General features: G+C 42.9%; 1 protein-coding gene across 16 annotated transcripts in view; it reads right to left on the bottom strand.

The window, feature by feature from the left end:
* The window catches only part of LOC111070199 (dystrophin), a 160369-nt gene that overhangs the window by 39954 nt on the left and 101577 nt on the right, over positions 1–18838 (bottom strand). For all 16 annotated transcript variants that reach the window (XM_022360572.2, XM_022360593.2, XM_022360582.2 and 13 more), the window contains 3 exons: positions 7526–7698; positions 3950–4100; positions 1754–1877 (listed from right to left, as the gene is read on the bottom strand). In XM_022360572.2, coding sequence (XP_022216264.2) covers positions 1754–1877; positions 3950–4100; positions 7526–7698 — 448 coding nt within the window. The remainder of the gene's footprint in view (positions 1–1753; positions 1878–3949; positions 4101–7525; positions 7699–18838) is intronic.

Raw genomic sequence — 18838 nt, 5'->3', positions numbered from 1 at the left:
CAGGACCCAGAAGCGAGGATGAGTACTGGAGGACCCTTGCCTTGGACAGCTGGTAATGTGATGCTAAGCAAATATCGAGAGTTGAATACTTTTTGAATTTCCTTCTACTTCTACTGCAAAGGAGTGGAGCAGATACTTCCGGGCATGTCCTTCTTTGCTCTCTCTCTCTCTGCCTCTCCTCCATCAATTTTTCTTCTCGTAATATTCAAATTCAATTTAAAGATTGAGTTTATCGCTTTGGATGTTTTGCTGCTTTTTGCTCGCGTCACTGGATTCAAAATAAGACAACAACAACAACAAAATAGAAAAACTTTAGCGCTTTTCAATTTGATTTGCATGGGAAATACGTACATAGGTCTACATATGTAGTATATAGTACTACGAATACAATTCACGTATAATTTGGATTTTAATTTTGAAAGTATATCTTTTTTTTTTAATTGGAAATTTAACCACCAACAAAATCCATTGAGAGCTTTCAGCATAGTTTAAAGCTATTGCTAAATCCCTAAAGCTGATCAAATTAAATTTCTATAATCAAACCAATTAATTAGACCTGTTTTAAACGCACACAAGGACACAAAGACACAGAGAGCGGGAGAGAGAGAGACAGAGCGTCTGGTGACCCACAAAATAAACATCAGAATGGCTGAAAATCAAAGCCCAAAAAGGAACACAGACACACACACACACTAATTCTGCCTCTCTCTCTCTCTCTCTCTCTGATGACTGGCACTAATAGCGTACTAATCGCACTAATTGCTCTGGTCGCAATTATCGTTGACGCCTCCTCTTCCCCAAGCCCTGCACCGCTCTCTCACACCCACGAAAAAATCGAAAAGAAATCCCCAACAGTTGGTGCCGTCCTCTACCAAGTCCCTTAACCGAGCTTAAACCCACACAGCCATTTGCTAAATTGTTAACTACAGTCTAAAAAAAAAAGCAGAGAGACAGAGAACTAAAGAGTGAGAGGGAGGGGCGTGTGGTTTAGTGTGGTGTGTGGTGCTGTGTGGTGGCAGAATCAATTGGCAATTCTCGGGGCACTCGCCCAACAGTTGTCTACTTTTAGGCGCTCACGTAGCAAAGTGTACTCCTCCTCCACTCCACTCCACTCCACTTCATTCCATTCTATGTGTGTGTGTGTGTGTGGTTTTTGAGCTTTGCTTTAAGCTTTTGTAAAATAGTAAAAGCACATTCTTCTTACATGTTAGTTTTCATTGATTCGCCAGAGAAAATCAACTCACAGAGAAGGAAACGGAGGCGGCGTGGGAGTTCAATCAATTGTAAAATAAATCCACAAGCCCAAGGGTATTTGGTGGGTTGGGTGGTGGAGATGATTGAAACCAGAGGGATTAGGAATTACAATTCAGTTAGATGTCAGTGCATGGCAGACACCTAGCATTTTTGATTAAGTTAATTCTGCAGATCGCTGAAACGCTTACAAAAGTCTTGTACAAATTTAAATGATTTTACTACTCAAACTTAAACTCATTGTGCATTAAACTTTACTCAAAGAACACCCCCTACTCGCCTCTCCTCTACTCTTTTCTCTTCTCTCTTTTCATCTATTATTTTGCCCTTGCACTTTTTAGAGCCCATCGAAATGACTTTTCCCACTGACTTTTACACAATTTCAGCTGCTGCCCGAAACACAACACACACACTTGAGCAGCAGATTTGCGAAATTAACTTTTAGTGGCCGCTTAGTGGTAGGTTGAAGTGGGGCGGGGATCGTAGAATCGTAAAAACTTACCCTCTGTATCGCTGGTATCCGAGACGGCGGCCTCATTGGCAATGTACTGACGCCCGCTCGTTAAATTGCTCTCAACAATTGGTCGCTTATCCTCCAATTGGCGGCGAAAGGCTTTATGATCGTCCTGCAAGCGGCGAATAAACAAAAATAAATGAATGAAAGAACATGAAAAAATAAACACAAATATATACATATATCATAGGAAAATGTGGCATACAAATAGTGGTCAAGCCCCATAAACTATCAAAAGGAATGGCCATGGCCAGTGGCGCTCTCTCTCTCTCCTCGCTCTCTTTCTGCCGCCGCCGCTGCCGCCTCTGGCTCCTGCTGGCAATAAATTCGCTCGTGTTTAATGCATTTAGTTTTTCGGGGCACGAAATAACACAAAATGCAACAATATACAGGACTTCTCGTGGCTGTGCTGTGCTGTGCTCCTTCTGGGTATCCTTCTGGGTATTCAGCGTTCATTCATTCCTTGGCTTGGTCCTTCTTGGACTGGCAAATAAAATTCTTCAAGCCGAAATGTAAATGTTCGGCAGACCGTAACTTAGTGGCAGGCAATAGATTTTCCACAGTTGCCTCACCACTACGCCCAACCCCCAACCCCCCACTGCTTTTCTTGGGCTTTCCTTTTTCATAGGAAGGGGGTTTTCCACACTCTGCTGGCAGGGAACACTTCCACACTGCTTCTTATTCTCCTCACTCCAACTTTGGAAGGGATTTCCCTCACTCTTTCTCCCAGTCGGGGTGAAAGTTGACTCATTTTTCTCTCGCTATTTCGCCGCTTGCCAGCTAATGGGAGGCCAAGTGAAATTCAAGTGCCTCATGCTGTGTTAGACAGTGTGTATTTTCCCACCCACCCACCACCCACCATGCCACACTGTGGAAAGTGGCCTTCTTGAGTTTTTTTTTTTTCTGCTCCAGCATTTCTTGGCTCTTCTTTCTTTCTTCCACTCCATGCAGTGCGAGACCCTTAAGTGATTTCTTCTCCCCTTCCACATGTGTGGTAGGAGGTAGAAGGCGGCCTCCTCGTACCTCGTGTGTTCGTGTTTTTGACATAACAAGCATCATTTAACAATTATTTAAGAATTCCAAGGCACCAGCATCCAGTATTCCGTATCCAGGATGTGTTTGTGTGTGGGCGATGGCTGAATACGCAATTTGGTCAAGAAAACTACACAGGTTCCAGGTTGAGGCTATTAAATACACTGATGTGGGTGCACTAGCCAGCCCCTACCCCCCAGCAAACCAACCGAAAATTTATGATAACCATTCGAAAGTGAATGAAAATATTTCTATGGCATCGATGGAGAGTACTTTAAACGTGATTGAAATACTGTATTGTGTATCTTAAGATGTTCTCAAATCAATGTTGCAATGGTTTCTAAATATCTACATAATCTTTCACCTAAAAGTCTTTTAATGCCAAGCGGAATGTCACAGCACTTAATGGAATATCATTTAATAAATCTAGATGCCAATCACTGCACTTATTGGTTTGGAAATCGACTCCAATTGAAAGCTTGACAGCTGCTATTAAATAGAAGACAAATAATCTCAAAGATACATCGTACAGCAAACGTTTTCCTTGCCCAAATATGATTGGCTCCTTTCTCTGCCACATAATGAAATCTTTGCTGCAATAAATCAACAGTAATCAACAAACTAACATCCTCAAACAATTCATCTGCAGCCATATATATTTTCCAATGTGGGCTGCAGCCTACATGCCAAATGCCGATTGAGGAGCATAATGACAAAAGATTATATGACTATTTTGATTGTTTTAAACTGATTTACAAATGAGCATTCGATGGATAGAAATGGGGAATCACAGCTAGTATTTTAAGCCTATTATCCATATAAATATATCCCTGAAATCTGGCAGGACTCTCCGCTCTCGAGTCACTTTAGGCCTCATTAAACTTGTTTTGGCAGCTGAAAAAAGCGGGTCAAAAGTCCAACCGGCCTTCCACACAATTAGTTGGCCAAGCAAACCAAACAAATTGAGGTGCAGCAGTGGAGTGGATTCCAAGCACCACAAAAAAAAAGGGTTAAAATTGGGTCGTTGACAAAAAAGTATACTTGGGCTAAATGGAAAGGAAAAGGAGACACGGGGCTGGTCCCTTGGGGAAAATGAAGTAAGGGAAGGGGAAAAGAGGTAAAACCCCATCCACCGTTTCTGTCATTGCTTACCAACTGTTTCTGCAAGCTGGCGGCATCCCCGCGGACAGGACCCAGGCCCAGGGTGCTCAATTCCGTGTCCTTGCGGATGACCCACTCGGTGAGTTCTCTGAGGGATAAAAGCAGGGCATTCCAGTGCTCCGAATTGGATTCCAGCCGATTTCTGTGTAAAGTATAAAAGAAAAACAACGCAACATTTAGCAGAATGGAGCCAGAGCTAGGCATTATAATAATATTAAATTTAATTTGCACTTCTGGCAGCAGCCAGCCAGCCATCCTCAGCCCATCCCCAGCCCATCTGCCGACCTGATTGCAGCCAGCCACAAAATGTCAGCGACAATTTGTCTATTTCCTTCGGGTTTCCTTTCGTTTTCCCCATTTTCCCACACAATTTCCTTTTGCCTAAGTGGAGGGTCCATTAAAGTGGGGTATTCCTGTTCCTGCTCCTTCCCCGTTCGGTGTTTTGGCATTTGGCCTGAAGGCACAGGACACACAGGGTACACAGGACACCCAGACAGAGAGGCTCCCCCGGCTCGGCTCTCCTTCTATGGTAAATTTCAGCTGTCGCTGTAATTGTGAAATGCCATGACATTTTATTCACATTTTTATTTGTCCAAAAGCAGGCAGCAGCAGCAGCAGCAGCGTCCTGATGTCCCCTGTCCTGTGCCATATTTTTGCTGCTGCCGCTGTTGCTGCTGCTGGAGGAATGGGAGCAATGAGATGGCGGCACCCCAGAAATAACACAGGAAAGAAATCTGAAAAATCTCCATCTCCGCAGCGTTCACTTCGTGTGATAACAATAGTCGGCCAGAAGACCTCATTTCTGTATCTCAGTGCTCCATCTTTTCATATTTTTGCTCTCAGCGATTTCCTTTCGCTTTATCTCACTCTCTTTTCACTGGCCTTTTGTCTGTTTATCTTTGGCGAAAATTCCTTTCTGCTTTCTGCTTTTGGCTGGCTTTCCTCTGCTCATTTTCATTTTCATTCTTTTATTGTATTTCTGTCGCTGGTTTTTTTCTGCTTATAATTAAGGCTTCGGCTTCGGCTTGGGCTTGCCTCTCTCTAGCACCTCTAGCATCACTCTCCACTTTTCCCTTTCATGGCAAGCAAATAACTTGAGACAGGCAGCAAAAGTTTGGCCGAAATTTCTGCAGCTTTTCTTCACATTTCTCGTTCTGTTCTGCTGACAATTACAGAGCCAAAACCCCGAAATTGATATGGGTTTAAGCAAAGAGAAATACGAGACATCATTTCAAGGGAATTCCATGCCCATTTATGGCACATTTCTATAGCCTTTTTGTGATGGATCATAGCTAGAGGTTTTCACGAGATATTATTTCCAGCTTTAAATGTGTCGCTCGCTTTGGCTATGATTGATTCACAGCCAGAGTCGCCCCTTTTCCTATCCATCATTTAAGTGAATTTTTAAAAGGGAAAATCCCCTATCTGGCCGTTCATCAATCTTCCACACCCCACACCCCACACCCCACAGCCAACAAGCAAACAGAAATCGCAAACAGTTTCGGGAACACCTGTAGAGATCCATGGCATACGAAAGAACTTTCCCACACTGCCAACACAACAACAACAACAACAACAAAAGTTCAAAGAGTGCCCAAAAGTTTGCACATAAAATGAACCAGAACCAGAAAGCCAAAAAGTGCCGCGGCTAATACAAACGAACAGCGAACACAATGGTCCCCCCCCCCCCAAAAACCAAATAGAAACCGAGTGAGCCACGAGGAGGGAAACTTTTCAAGTGCTGTCCAAAATATTTCATAGGAATTTATAAGCCAACAAATCCTTAACGCAAACAACAAGTTTCCCCATCCACATCCCCACCACTCCCCACCCAGCCTAGACGATGGAGCGGCGGAAGACCAACAAAGGAAGTGGCTCAAGTTTTTGGCCAGCGGAAATATGCCAAGACATCAGAACAAAGGCAACAGAGAGTGACAGAGGGAGGGAGGGGAGTGGTTTGTTTTGCTCAGGAAGTGCAAGTGGTAGGAAGTAGGCTATGGCTATGGCTATGACTGTGGCTATGGGCTGGGGAGCAGGGATAGACAAGTGCCTTCTCTTGAGGTGTCATTCGTCAACTTGTCTTTGGCGTCTAATTGAAAAACGTTTGAGCGGTAGAGACAAGGTAAAAGAAACGACTGGCAGATACCTACTACAAAGAGATTTGAAAATTATCTCTACGTATGGGAAGAGTTCTTCGAAGCGTTGATTGAGTGCAAGGATCTTATAGAAACTGTCATAATAATAAAGAATATTTTATCAGAAAATTGTGGCTACGATATTCATATCGTATTTGTAAAAATCTTGATTGTTTTGGAAATCGAAGAATATATCTGTCTACTAATTTTAGTACCATTTCAGCTTATGGTCTTCGAGATACAGGAGAATATGCACCTCTGTTGATGGCCCTTCCAGAAGGAAACCATCTTCTCCCCCGGCCATTCCTCATGGCACAACATACCCCTCCCTGTGCTGAGATATTACCCTCTGATTACCGCGTGTATAAAAATAATCGTTGCCTACTTTTGAAGCGCGCTCGCTGGGTCGCTCGCTTGCCTGCCCTCTGGGCTGCAGCCATCACGTATACGCCTTGTTGCCTCGTCCATTGGATAATTGCCATTTATATTCATTATGCGAACAGGCCGCCGTGGCCTGGTCCTCATTCAGCGCATTTCTGCGTGTCACCATCATCATTATTCATTTTGGTCTCTGGATCCCTGGGTCTCCCTCCTGCGCCACGTACTGTAAACATGGCATCTGACTTTCATCATCAGCCGCGGCACGGCACGGCATCGATATCAACAAGCGTCCCGTCCCAATATTTGTGGACTTTGTGGGACGAGGCCGAACTCCAACGATTTTATTTATGAAATGTGGAAATTACAAACAGGTCAAATGGAGGAGCCGTCCGCCAGAATGCGAGGGCCACGCCGGCCCGGCCACGCCAGGCAACTGTTTGCACTCGATTTCATCGAATGACAAGGTCCAATGGTGCCCCGGTGCCGGTGCCTCCACGCATTTTCCATCACTTTTCACGCATTTCGTTTTTAATATTGATTTTCTGCGCCCCCTTTCCAGTTTGTGGCATTGTTTCAGTCCGCCTCCCCCTTAAGGCATAAGGAATACGGAATAAAAAGGATTTTAATTATGGTTAACATTTTCTTGGGAGTTTAATTAATGTTTAAAGGAGGGAAAGGTAAGGTAATGGTTGCCTTCTGCATGATTAATATATTTTTCTGTGTAATCCTGCTGATTCATCATACGCACTGTTGCTGCTTAAAGGACCCAAGCAACTTATTCACCCCCAACAATTTATGCGTTCAAGCACCGAAAAAACTACACAAAAGCTACTTAAATTCTATTCAACCGCCGCTGCCGCTGCCGCTGCCACTCCACTGCCAGACACACACAACAACAATAAAAAACCCATAGAACCGAAGGCTCTTACAGGATTCAGCAGGAAAAAAGGCAGGCAGTCAGGCAGGGTAGGGCGAGGCAGGAAAATAAGAAAAAAACACAACAACAGCAACAACAACAACAACAAAAACAAACAAGTCAAAAAGCACTTACCTGATTGCAATACTTTTCGATTTTAAATTATTCCAACGCTGATTCATTTCATCGAGGCGACGCTGCAGCATAACCGCATCCTCTTGCGAGGTGAGCGAACCCAAAAGTTTCCTCCCAGTGCCATCGAGACGATCGTACACCACGCGATGGGTTTCAATTTCCGATTGTAGGTCCTGCAAAAGAGTAAAAGAGTGGGGCGAAAAATTGGAGCATGAGAAGAAACAACAACAACAACAACAAAAAAAAACAGTTTATGGCTCGCGAGCGAACACGCAAAAAGGAAATGTTCATAAAAATTCAGTTTATTCATAACTCGAGCGGCAAACAGGAACAAGGCGGAACCAGGCGAAACCAGGAAGCACCAGGAAGTACCATGGCAAATTTGGGGCATTTCAAGTGCTTTACTGGTGGGGAATTTACATGGAAAACTCTGTGCATTGTTCTTGTCAGAGGATTAGTTTTGGTTTGGAAAAGTACAGAGAAGCCAGCAGACTACAGCCAGCAGCCGCCTCGTTACTCGGTACTCGGTTGAGTGACAAGTTTTTGGGAAAGCTTTCGGCTCTCCACCTAACCAATTATTAACAGCATGTGTCCCCCAGATGTTCCTTCTGTTTCCGCATCCTGTTTTTGTGTTTTCTCCACCCTCGACTCTCTGGCTGTCAAATATATTCGCCCCTTTTTGGACAGCCTGTCGTACGGCAGGTGTTTGTATTTGTCCCAAGGCTTAAAAATATGTTTTTGCTTTTTAGTTTTCGCTTTTTGTTTTTGTTTCGCTTTTTGTCAGTTATTTTGCTGCGGTTCTCCGCTTCTTCCCGCTCCACACTAAGTCGCTTAGACCTGTCGGGGGGGCTTTTCCGTGTGTTTAGAGATTTGATGTGGGGCAGCTCTTTTTAGTTTGGGGGATTTTTTAGCCGGGAATATTTCAAGGCTGATGTGGCTTTGATGTGACTGTTGGTAGTTTTAACTATTTTAAAGGGCATAGAAAATATCTACATAGCGTTGCCATACTTTCATAAATTTAAATGATATTCCAAGCTTAAAGTTTGAAGGGCTGACTGCAACTTAACTTTAACAAACAGCATGGGAAAAGTCTTAGTTTTTCTTAATTTCCTAATTATATTTCCTCGCTTAATTTAATCAATCAATCAATCACACGAAATAATATCAAATAAAGCAATTAAAATTGGGAATTAGCCAGCGCAGGGGTGGAGAGGGAGCACAGACACAGCGAGCATAAAAATAATAGAAATGCTAGCGGAGAGGAATCCATCTTCTCTGCGTGTCTCTGTGTGTTCTCCACCAACACCCCACCCCAACCCATTCTCTCTCTCTCGCTCTGCGTGCGTGCGTGTGTGTTTGCTAATTAAACCTTCATTAGGACGCTCGTTGCCTTTGTTGCAAGTAAACAAAAACCTAGAAAGAGAGGTTTTTGGGGTTTGAGGTGGAGTCAGCGAGTCAGACGGGAAATCTAAGCTAGGCAGGGTAAATGCAGCAGAAGGTAAGGCAAATACTAATGAAAAGTATTTAATAGCTTGCCCCCCCTAGCCCACCTTTCCAACCAATATACCCTTCGATAAGGGCATAAAAGTCGCCCATTCTTTTGGTTGTATGAGGGGGCGAATCTGTGCGTAACTGCTGTGAATGCGTATCTGTGTTAGCGTGTGTGTGTGGAGCTCCAATTAATTTGGCTTGTGCATGTCACACCCACGCACTCACACACACACACACACACACACACACTGAGACACACACACTTAGCATCCAACATGGCGATTCAATTAATGCGCAAAAATTGTTTATACGTCAATAGACCGGAAATGAGTCAAACAAAAAGGAAGAAAAGAAAAAAAAACACACAGAAGGGGGGAAAGGATAGAAAAACAAAGCACGAAGCATTTTTAATGAGCATCAAAGTACAGTGCAGGCCATAGAAAATGAGAGGAGGCTGAGTATCGGGTATGGGCTAGTATCGGGAATGAGGAATGAGGTGTATGGGTATTCCTGTGTGTGTTCGTGTATCCGTGACACATGCGCTCCGCCAAAGCCGATTAAATCAATTAAAATGAGAAAATGCCGCCAGCTACGGGAACGGGAAAGCGACAACGACGACAGCGACAGCGATAGCAGTTTGTAGCGCCACTGAACACTGAACGCATTCTCTGGTCATTATCCCGTTTTGTGCCAGGCCATGCCTCGCCTCGGGCCTCCTCAGGCTACCTCGATTTAATGCCGCTAATTTGTGCCACGAAAGACCACAATTTCCTGCATGAGAAGAGTGCTCTGAGCGAAGCTCCACGCCAGCCCACTCCTCCCTATCCACTCTCCCTATCCACTCTGCCCTCTCTCTCTTTCTAATATTCCCCTGGCCATTTCTCTGCCTCTGTTTAAATCTCTTGGCGTTCAAAACACGTGTTTGGACTTATGTGCGAATGAAGTTTGGTTTTTGGCAAAAATCCCCACCCCTCCCTACTGCAACGATTTTCGGTAAAGTAGTTTGGCATTCGAGTTGCTGCAGAGTCCAGTACTGTGGATAATTTATGACTGGGCAGGCCTACAGCGAGACCTTAAGGGATACTTCATTATTCCAATTCCCATATCGAATTGGAAACGAATAAGGCATAGAGGTGTATGGTGGGGAGGGGATTATTTATTGAGGAATCATATCGAATGGGATGTTCAATTTGGAGTGACTTTCTGTGGTGCGAAAATGCTCAAAAAAGCTTAGTAAATAATTAACCGAAATAAATGTTGAGTTTATTATTATCTAACGATTCGTTATTGAGCAAAATTGAATCATCGAAGTGAGTAAAATGGGAATGAAATTCAAGTAAATATGTGGGACACATTGAATGAGTATTATTATTAATTAGCTGACATCCCCCTCGATTACTGATTCGTTTTTGAGAGAAATCGATGCAGCAATAACAGTTACCGATAATATATTAAATTTTGTAAGCAATTTTTCGTCATATTTGTGCGATTTTGATTGCATTTAGTAAATTGAATTCCTCTTTGAAGGATTTTTTCCATAATTTCGTTTCCAAACCCAACCATTCCAGGGTATCCTTCAGGTCTCTCATTTACCTTCTAAGCACACACTAGCCATGCACGGAGTTTATTAATGGCACATAAAAAGCGCCAGCATTTTTCGGTGTGGTGTTTGGTGAGCGACAAGAGGCGGCCAAGACCATTAGCTTTGGCCAAAAAAGGCTTTGGGGCCAACAAATGCAGCCGTAAGCTGCTCTTATGTATTTGCCACACACACACACACATACAAACACATGCACACATTTACAGCTATAAATATACGTGTGTGTGCTGCCTTTCCGACGCGCTTTTGTTGCCTCATTTTTCACATTTCCTCGGCAGCGGCTGCTGCTGCTGCTTGTGTCCTTGCCAAGTCACGACACGGACACGGGGCACATTCACATAAGAGAGAGCTTACAGGACACGTGTATGTGCCAGTGTGTGTGTGTGTGTGGAACTGCATTTTACAGTTTTAAACGCCAATTAAGTAAATGCCATGCCATGGCTTGCCCTCGTCCTGGACCTGACCTCAACGTACCCACCCGTACATATGCGTGAGGGAAAAAGATAGATAGCTACCATACAGAACAAAAGACAGAGAGATAGAGTGAGAGGGAGAGCTAGCTGAGGGGTGTGGCTGGTAAAGCCCCTCGTTGGCCTGCAGCTGAATGGCTGCCGCGATAGTTTCCTTTCTTCATGCGGGGCTTTTCCTTTTCCTTCACATAATTATGACAGCATTCATTGCCTACTGCTACTGCTGCAGCACCCGAGCAACCCCCATGACCTGAATGGGCTAATTTAAGCATTCTAAATTACTCTAGAGCGGCAGATACAGAGTGAGAGAGTCCTTAAAGAGATGAAAGGGTAAGGAAGGGTAAGAACTGGTAGTTTAAGAGCTGCCAATGAAATGAAATTTCATAACGCTAACGAGAGTATTCCATGAGCTAAGTGCCCAGGCCATTGCCGGAGCTAATGAAATCAAAAGAAAATTGTGGCTCTGCAGCAGGATATTCGCATTGAAGAGTTCAAATTTTGAAGAACTTACAGGTTAGGGTATCAATTATCCATTGCAGCTTTTATGGGATATTTCATGCCTTAAAGTTTGATTCGTTGAATAGCTTTTAACCTTAGCGAAATCCTATTTAAAGGACACATTTAAATTCCACAGTATAAATATAAGGGTAAATCCCAGAAAATTTTCACACCCAAAAGAAATATTTAATCAAAATTGGAATTTACACCGAAGATTCCTCTCCCCTGCCGTAGCTGCAACCATCATTCGATTAAGCCACTTGCTGAGACAAAATAGCCCTAAAAATAATTTCCCCTATATAAATTCATAAGGAAATTATGCGCATCATCACACAGACACACAGGCACACTGGCACACAGTGCGTATGATAAATATATGTATGTACATACAAGCAGACACATGCAGAAGTAAAAATCAAACCCTGGCAAGGCACGGCACGGCAAAAGATGTCTGAATGAATTTGAAATCAAATTTCTATTTTATTTTTATTTTGAATAGAGACCCAAAAATACCTTAGGGGCAGGCAGGCATTATTTTTGCTGCTTTGATTGTTCTTTCTATATTCGTTATGTATGTGTAGAATGGTGATTGAGGGATTGACGGAGGACATGAGGCACAGGAGGCAATGTAAATAAAATGAAAATGCGTTTATAAGACGCCTCATAAATATATTAGAGGCACATAATAAACACATCAGCAGGCAATGTCCGGGATCCCAGGGATCCCATCACGTGAACTGAAGTGACGAATGTTTCACACAGTTCGTAGCGGGGGGAGGCAGGCAGAAAGCTGTCAAGTGGTGCTCACAAGAGGCGTTCAAGCATTACTGACAGCCCAGGACGCAGAGCACAGCACCCAGGAGGCATCCTCATCCACCTCCCCAGCCATTGAGTGAAAACAAAAATGACAACAAATTTAAACAGGGCTTCCACGCGTCTGGGGTCTGGGCTCTGGGCTCGGATGGGGGGTGTGTTCCTCCTCCTGCTTATCCATAAACGTGGATTGTAGCATTTTACATATTTTAGTCAGCCTCTGCTGTTAACATCCGTGTAAATCCTTTATGACCGAAAACTCTGAGCCCTCGAATGCGCACACAGATGTCGAGGGGAAAGTGGGGAAAAGCAGGTGGAAGAACTGCGGAGAAATGTTGCGAGTGAAAGTGAGCAAGCAACTGAAATTTGATTTGCTTATATCAGTTTTCCTCGAGGGGCGGCGGCGCTCTTCTGCCAACACGTCGTCTCTTATTTATTCGATTATGTTTATTCCTTGTTATATCATTTGGGAAATGTTCCATAATAATGTATTCCAACACATGAGCAAAAGGTGAACGGAAAACATTGGCCAAACACTTGGGGCTGACGTGGAGGCATGGCAAATCAATGTTGATGAAGGATTACTTTAATAAATTTATGGAAAACCAAAAACAGTTAGCAATATGTACGATATATTTTGTCGCCATTTCATAAGTTTAGTGCCAGAACGCATTCTACAAATAAAATAATTTTTCTTTATTCTTGTCTATAATTTCCTTCGTCTAAAATAAACTTAGCTTTTGTTTACTTTTTGCAACATTTCTGCTCAACATTTGACAAACTTTCTTTGAAACAAACAAATATTGACGGATGCTGACTGAATCGACTATGGGGATGCCTGCACCCGAAAAGAATAGCCACAAAAAATGTTTGATGTTATTGCAGCCAAAACCAAGCGACTGATGCTGAACGCGCAGCAATATGCGCGGGCTGAGAGCCGCAACAACATTACCGCCGAGGACTGCCAAAAGGCACAGATTTAGATAAAATATTAATGATTTTGGAAGAGCCTTAGCGCAGGCAAACAAGGCAGACAGAGGAGAAAGACTATGAGCCAGAGGCTTGCCCCTGCATAGCTTTTCTTAATTGTTAAATGTATATTAATATGCATATTCTAGCTGCATTTAAACTCGTATATTCCCTTGGACTAACTGGGATTACAGGGTATATGGCAAAACTAAAACTTTGGACATCAAATGCAGACTCTCAAAATCAAAAATGCATAAAGCCAAGGGGCAGGGGCACAGAGAGACAGAATCAAAGCGAACTAAGCAGAAAGAGACAGCAAGAGCTAAGCAGCAAGAGGGCCAATAAGAGACAGCAAGGGAGCTTAACAGAGAGAGATAGAGAAAGAGAGTGAGTGTAGGGGAGAGAGAAATGGCTTTTGAGATAGAGAAACTGGAATATGAGCTTCAATTTATCCGCATGCAATATTAACTTGGCTGCACTTGGCTTTGACTTATCTACAGGAGTTTACGCTGCACTGAGCAAATAGACAGGACCTGCTCCTGCTCCCAACCCCAATCCCACACACACATCACACACATCACACACCACATCCTTCGTACACAGCCCTTTCTGTATACTGGAGGAATGTGTGTAATCAGGTAACAAACCAGGTTAGCAAGCGGTCGCCTCCTTCTTCTGGCCTCCTGCTTTCCTGCAATCAATGTGGTTGCGGCTCGTAGTTTAAGCTGCTAACAATCCCCGAGTCTGCTGCTGTTTGGGGGTGCACAAAAAGGTAGCAGCCGATGCCAAAGCCAAAGCCAAACGGAAAACCCAAAAGTCAGTGGAGTTAAATGTTCCATGCCGCACGGAGTACACGTACTATCTGTGGCTGCCATTGGACTCTGACTGGTAACTCCGACTGCTGCTGGTTGACCATATTATTAGACACCCACCGACCCCACATATGCAAAACAGAGACACCTCCTTCCACTGGCTACAACACTTTTCACCCTTTTTCTTCTACCCTCCCCACTACTTTTGGCCAGTTCTCTGCGTCAGCTTTAATTTACTTCTGCGAAAGAGGGAAAAGCAAATATCGTTTGGTCGGAGCCTGCTCCTGCCATCGGTTCAGGGGGAATTCACGCTTATAATCCTTTTTGTCTGGCAGTGGTACTCCTCCTCTCTCTTTCTGCTCACTCTGCCTCTGGGTCTACCTGTTCTGCCTCCTGTTTAGTCGCCTTAAGTTTATGACTTGGTTTGGGGTTTTGTTCCTTCTTGGGTTCTACAGTCAGCATTATTTGCTCCACCTTTATTTTTCACCTTTATTGTTTCTGCTTCTGCTTCTGCTCATTCCCATTCCCATTCCCCATTCTCTATTTTATATCCCCTGCTTTTGTATTTTGTATTCAAAGCATCTTTTTGAGCTCGTTATGTGCTCTGCTTAAGGACCTACTCCCACTCCTCCTCCTGCTGTCATCATTTTAGTGTTTCTTTTCTCGAAATAAAAGTGTCAAAATGTGTCTGCTTAAATCAACTTGTGGAATAAAAATTTGCAAATAAATTAAATTAAATGGAAAATAGAGAAACATTTATGGAAATGGAAAAACGTAACCTGAGTTTTAATCCAGAATTTCTATGGAGTTTCTAGTCCTAGTTCTGGCTCTGTTCGGGTTTCTTAGTCTTAGTCCTGTCTCTGTTGCTGCTTCTGCTCTTAGTCATGCCTCTGGTTGGGGTTCTCTTGTAGGCTTCACCCACATTTTACAGCATCTTGTCTGCCTTTGGGAGCATCCTTTGTCATTGTTTTTTTATTGTCAACAGCAGGTGAGAGACACAGGAGACAGCAGGAGTAGTCCTGCCTCGCTTCTCGGGCTAGTTTCTTCATTTTGGTGTCCTCTCAGAGACCCATTCTCAATCCCCCCCGTGTCTCTGTAGTGTGTGTCAGACTGTTAAGCTGCTATAACAATTGTCCCTCTGCCGTTACCTTCTGTCATATATATATGTATATAGTAGTTCTACCTTTATCCAGAAACCCCACTACATGATCTCTCCATATTGCTACTCTCTCCTGTCTGTGCCACCTTTGAGCTGTTGCTGCCGCTCCGCTCCTGTGCCTCTCCTCTCCTTTCTGCCGCTTGTCCCTGTGCCGTGACACTCTCCTATGCTGTCGCTCCCGTGTCGCTCTTCTGTTTTTGCCATTATTTTCTGTGTGAGCTTTGCACGTACACTCGTGCCACCTTTGTGGCTGCTGCCTGCTGGCTGTTGGAGGCTGTTGTTGGGCATTGTTCCCTCCATCACGACTACGACTAAGGGCTATTAACCCAAATCCCCCGAGTGGCAGTTGTTATGCCTGCCCCTTCAATGGCCGCCGCAACCGCCGCCTCCTGCGACTCTGACTTTAGCGGAAAGTTCAACGTTCAGTCATAAATAAAAAGCGGCAAGAAAATATACATATTTTTCACGCCCCATATTAATCATACGCCGCCCGCCTCTCGGTGTTTGGCCGCCCTGTCGCGAATTTCAATTGGCCCAAAAAGTGTGTGACATTTGCCACAACTGCTTTTCTGTTTTTTAAATAAATTCCACTTAAATTAATTAATTTAAAAATAGTTTGCACCAGCAAATGCCGCAAATTTATGTTTGGCAATTCATTAAAAAAAGATTGCAAATGAAATGTGAAAATTTAATGCATATGCAAATGGAAATGCTGCGGTAAAACATATTTTAATTAAGAAATTGTTCTGCGGGCAGCTGGGGCAAGTGTTTTCTGCGTTCAGAGGGTCAAGTGAATATTTTATGGGGGGCGGCGGCGATGCGGTAGTGAAATTTGGGATGAAAGTTCAAGGACGGCAGAGAACTTTTACAGAAAAAAGATTGACCGAAAATATGTATTTTCTGGGCCTTGAAAAGCAAGTCAAAGTTCAGCAACGAAAATAATTCTGTGCGGGCATGAAATATGTGTAAAAATGTTATTTTCTAGAACACAAAATAAATATAAGGAAAATCAGAAATATTTCTAGCACTCAAAGGAACAAAAGAAGGAATTTATATATATTTTGGCATTCAAGAAAATAATTGATATATTTCCTTTAAAAAGAAGCATAATTTCTAGCTAAAGAATTTTCCTGGCTGCAATTTTCTTGCAATTGAAATGAAAGAAAAACCTCAAGAACCAAGAAGCAAAAACCCAAAGGGAAAACAAAATATTTTCCTGTAGCTAAATATATTTCAGCACCAAATATTTGTATATCAAAACTATTCATAAAACATTCAATATTTCTAAAGGACCGTTTCTAAGAACCATTTCTGACCCACATAAGCCTCGCCTCCACCCCATTCGGGAGGTGCACCTCTTTTTGACAAAACTAAACCACCAAAATGTCCTGCCACATGCCACTGCCACCCATGCCCCCCCGTCCCCTCGTTCGAGTCTTCAGCCTTGGCAAACAATGCAAATTCCCAGCGATTTAGATGTGCAAATATGTAAATTTTATAAAGAGAAAGCCACGCTACGAGATCTCTGTTCTGGGTAGCTCTGCAGACTTCCAACGTTCTGTTTGCCAACGAAATTTGTTCGCCACGTTAACGAATATTTAGCAGAAGGGCTAACAAGGCGGGGTGTGGCAGTGGCCCAGTTGGCAGAGTTCAGCAGACATGAAATTTTGCCGCAATACCAAAAAAGAAAAGGAGTTTAAAGAAAAAGGTGACATCGCAGGCAGAGTGTATAGATACTCTTGGGCATCTATAGTCCCAAGAGAAGATAATGTAGAGCTAGGCACAGATTCAGAGAGAATGAAACAGAGTATAAATTACTATTTCCAGATATTGCCGAACATCTCCTTAGGCACCCCTTAAAAGGGTTAACAAAAACAAAAAGGAGAACTTGAATATGCAGTGAACCAACAAGAAACTGCAACACAAAAGAGAGCCAACACGAATCCTGAACTGGAAATGACATTTGCATTGAGGATTTCAAATGTCTAAATTTTGTTTGCAACAAAATATGTCTCCCTCTCTCTCGCTCTGTCTCTCCCTGTCACCGTCGTTTGGCTTTTCCTTCAGTTTTTCCTTGTATTCTTTTTGTGGATTTTGTTGCATAGCAAACGAGCAGCAGCCAGCAAAAGGGACGCTCATTAAAATTCATAAAGAAAAAGAAAAACCCAGGAAACTCAGCAAGTAAATGCAAAGGAATTTCGCGAGTCAAAAAAAACCAACAAAAAAAAAAGAATGCAAATTGAAATACAGAAAAATGTACGTGAAAATAAAATGTTCTGTGGCAGCCGTGTTATAATTGCAACATCATTCACATAATTCCTGCTTTTCGAGGATAATAAAATTCGTTTGAAAGCAAAGACTTTTGCCAAAAATAATTGAGAAATTCCATGGCAAAATGCGCAACATTTCGTTCAGTGCAAAGGGACCTACATACATGCATACATACATACATACATACAAACATATACATTTGTGTGGCATCTTCTTTCTCCACATATGCGAGCGAGTCGTAATCCTCTGCAAATTAGGATTTAATGAATGTTATCCCTGCCACGACGACTTTTGCCTTTAAGTCTCAGCAAGAAAAGGCACTTAAAAATGTGCACAGGGCATAAAGTGAAATTCAATTGTGACCCCACAGCAAGACAAACAAATATTGAAATATCTTTCGGCACAGAGCAGTGTGATTTGGCCAAGGATAACCGAGCATATATGCAAATAAATGTAAATTACTTGCACGCAAAAATTGTGTCAGCAAAATGGTTGTAGGGGGGAAATTCATTGGGCACAAAGAAATGTTTGCGGAATATAAATGTACTCCAAATGATGGGCTATTTGTTCTGTGTTTGTGTAGAGTTAAAATGTAAAATAAATATAATTATTTTCATGATAATCTCTGCAACAATAACAGTAAAAATCTCAGCTATCATGGAACGATGTTCTGTTAAATAATGACAGTGGTAGTGGAAGCTCTAGGAAACTGCCTCGCCCCTCCATTTAGGGGTATAATTTCATTGGTACTTTCTGCTTCCAAAAATTAGGTTCTTCCTCAAAAATAACTTTCCTGAACACTCCAATTTATCTCAAATTACAGCCTTTTCATAATCTATGTACTCGTAGGAAAACTTTTCCTGAGCGTAGAGCAGCAGCAACTGCAACAGCATCAACAGCATTTATGCAACCGCATAAACTTTCTGCCAGAGAGAAAACAGAGCTCAAGAAACCCCAGACAAATATCAACTGCAATCCCCCCAATCCCACTACCCCCCGCTTTTGCGGTGGTACTCTGTAAATATGCATGCGATATCCTTAATTATTTATTACGACTAATTTGAAAAGTCCCCAAAAGTAGACGGAGAGAAAGAGAGAGACAGCTTTCAACGCTCGTCATCGTGTATAAAGTTTGAAGTTGATGTTTACGTGCAACACAAAAAAGACAACCCCACAAAACTGTTTAAATGCTGAGCCAGAAATACACACATACACATCCCAGCAGAAGGA

This window comes from Drosophila obscura, unplaced genomic scaffold, assembly GCF_018151105.1.
Source record: "Drosophila obscura isolate BZ-5 IFL unplaced genomic scaffold, ASM1815110v1 contig_4, whole genome shotgun sequence".
NCBI lineage: Eukaryota > Metazoa > Arthropoda > Insecta > Diptera > Drosophilidae > Drosophila > Drosophila obscura.
Note: the sequence above shows the minus strand (reverse complement) of the source record. Positions and strands in the feature narration are given on the sequence as shown.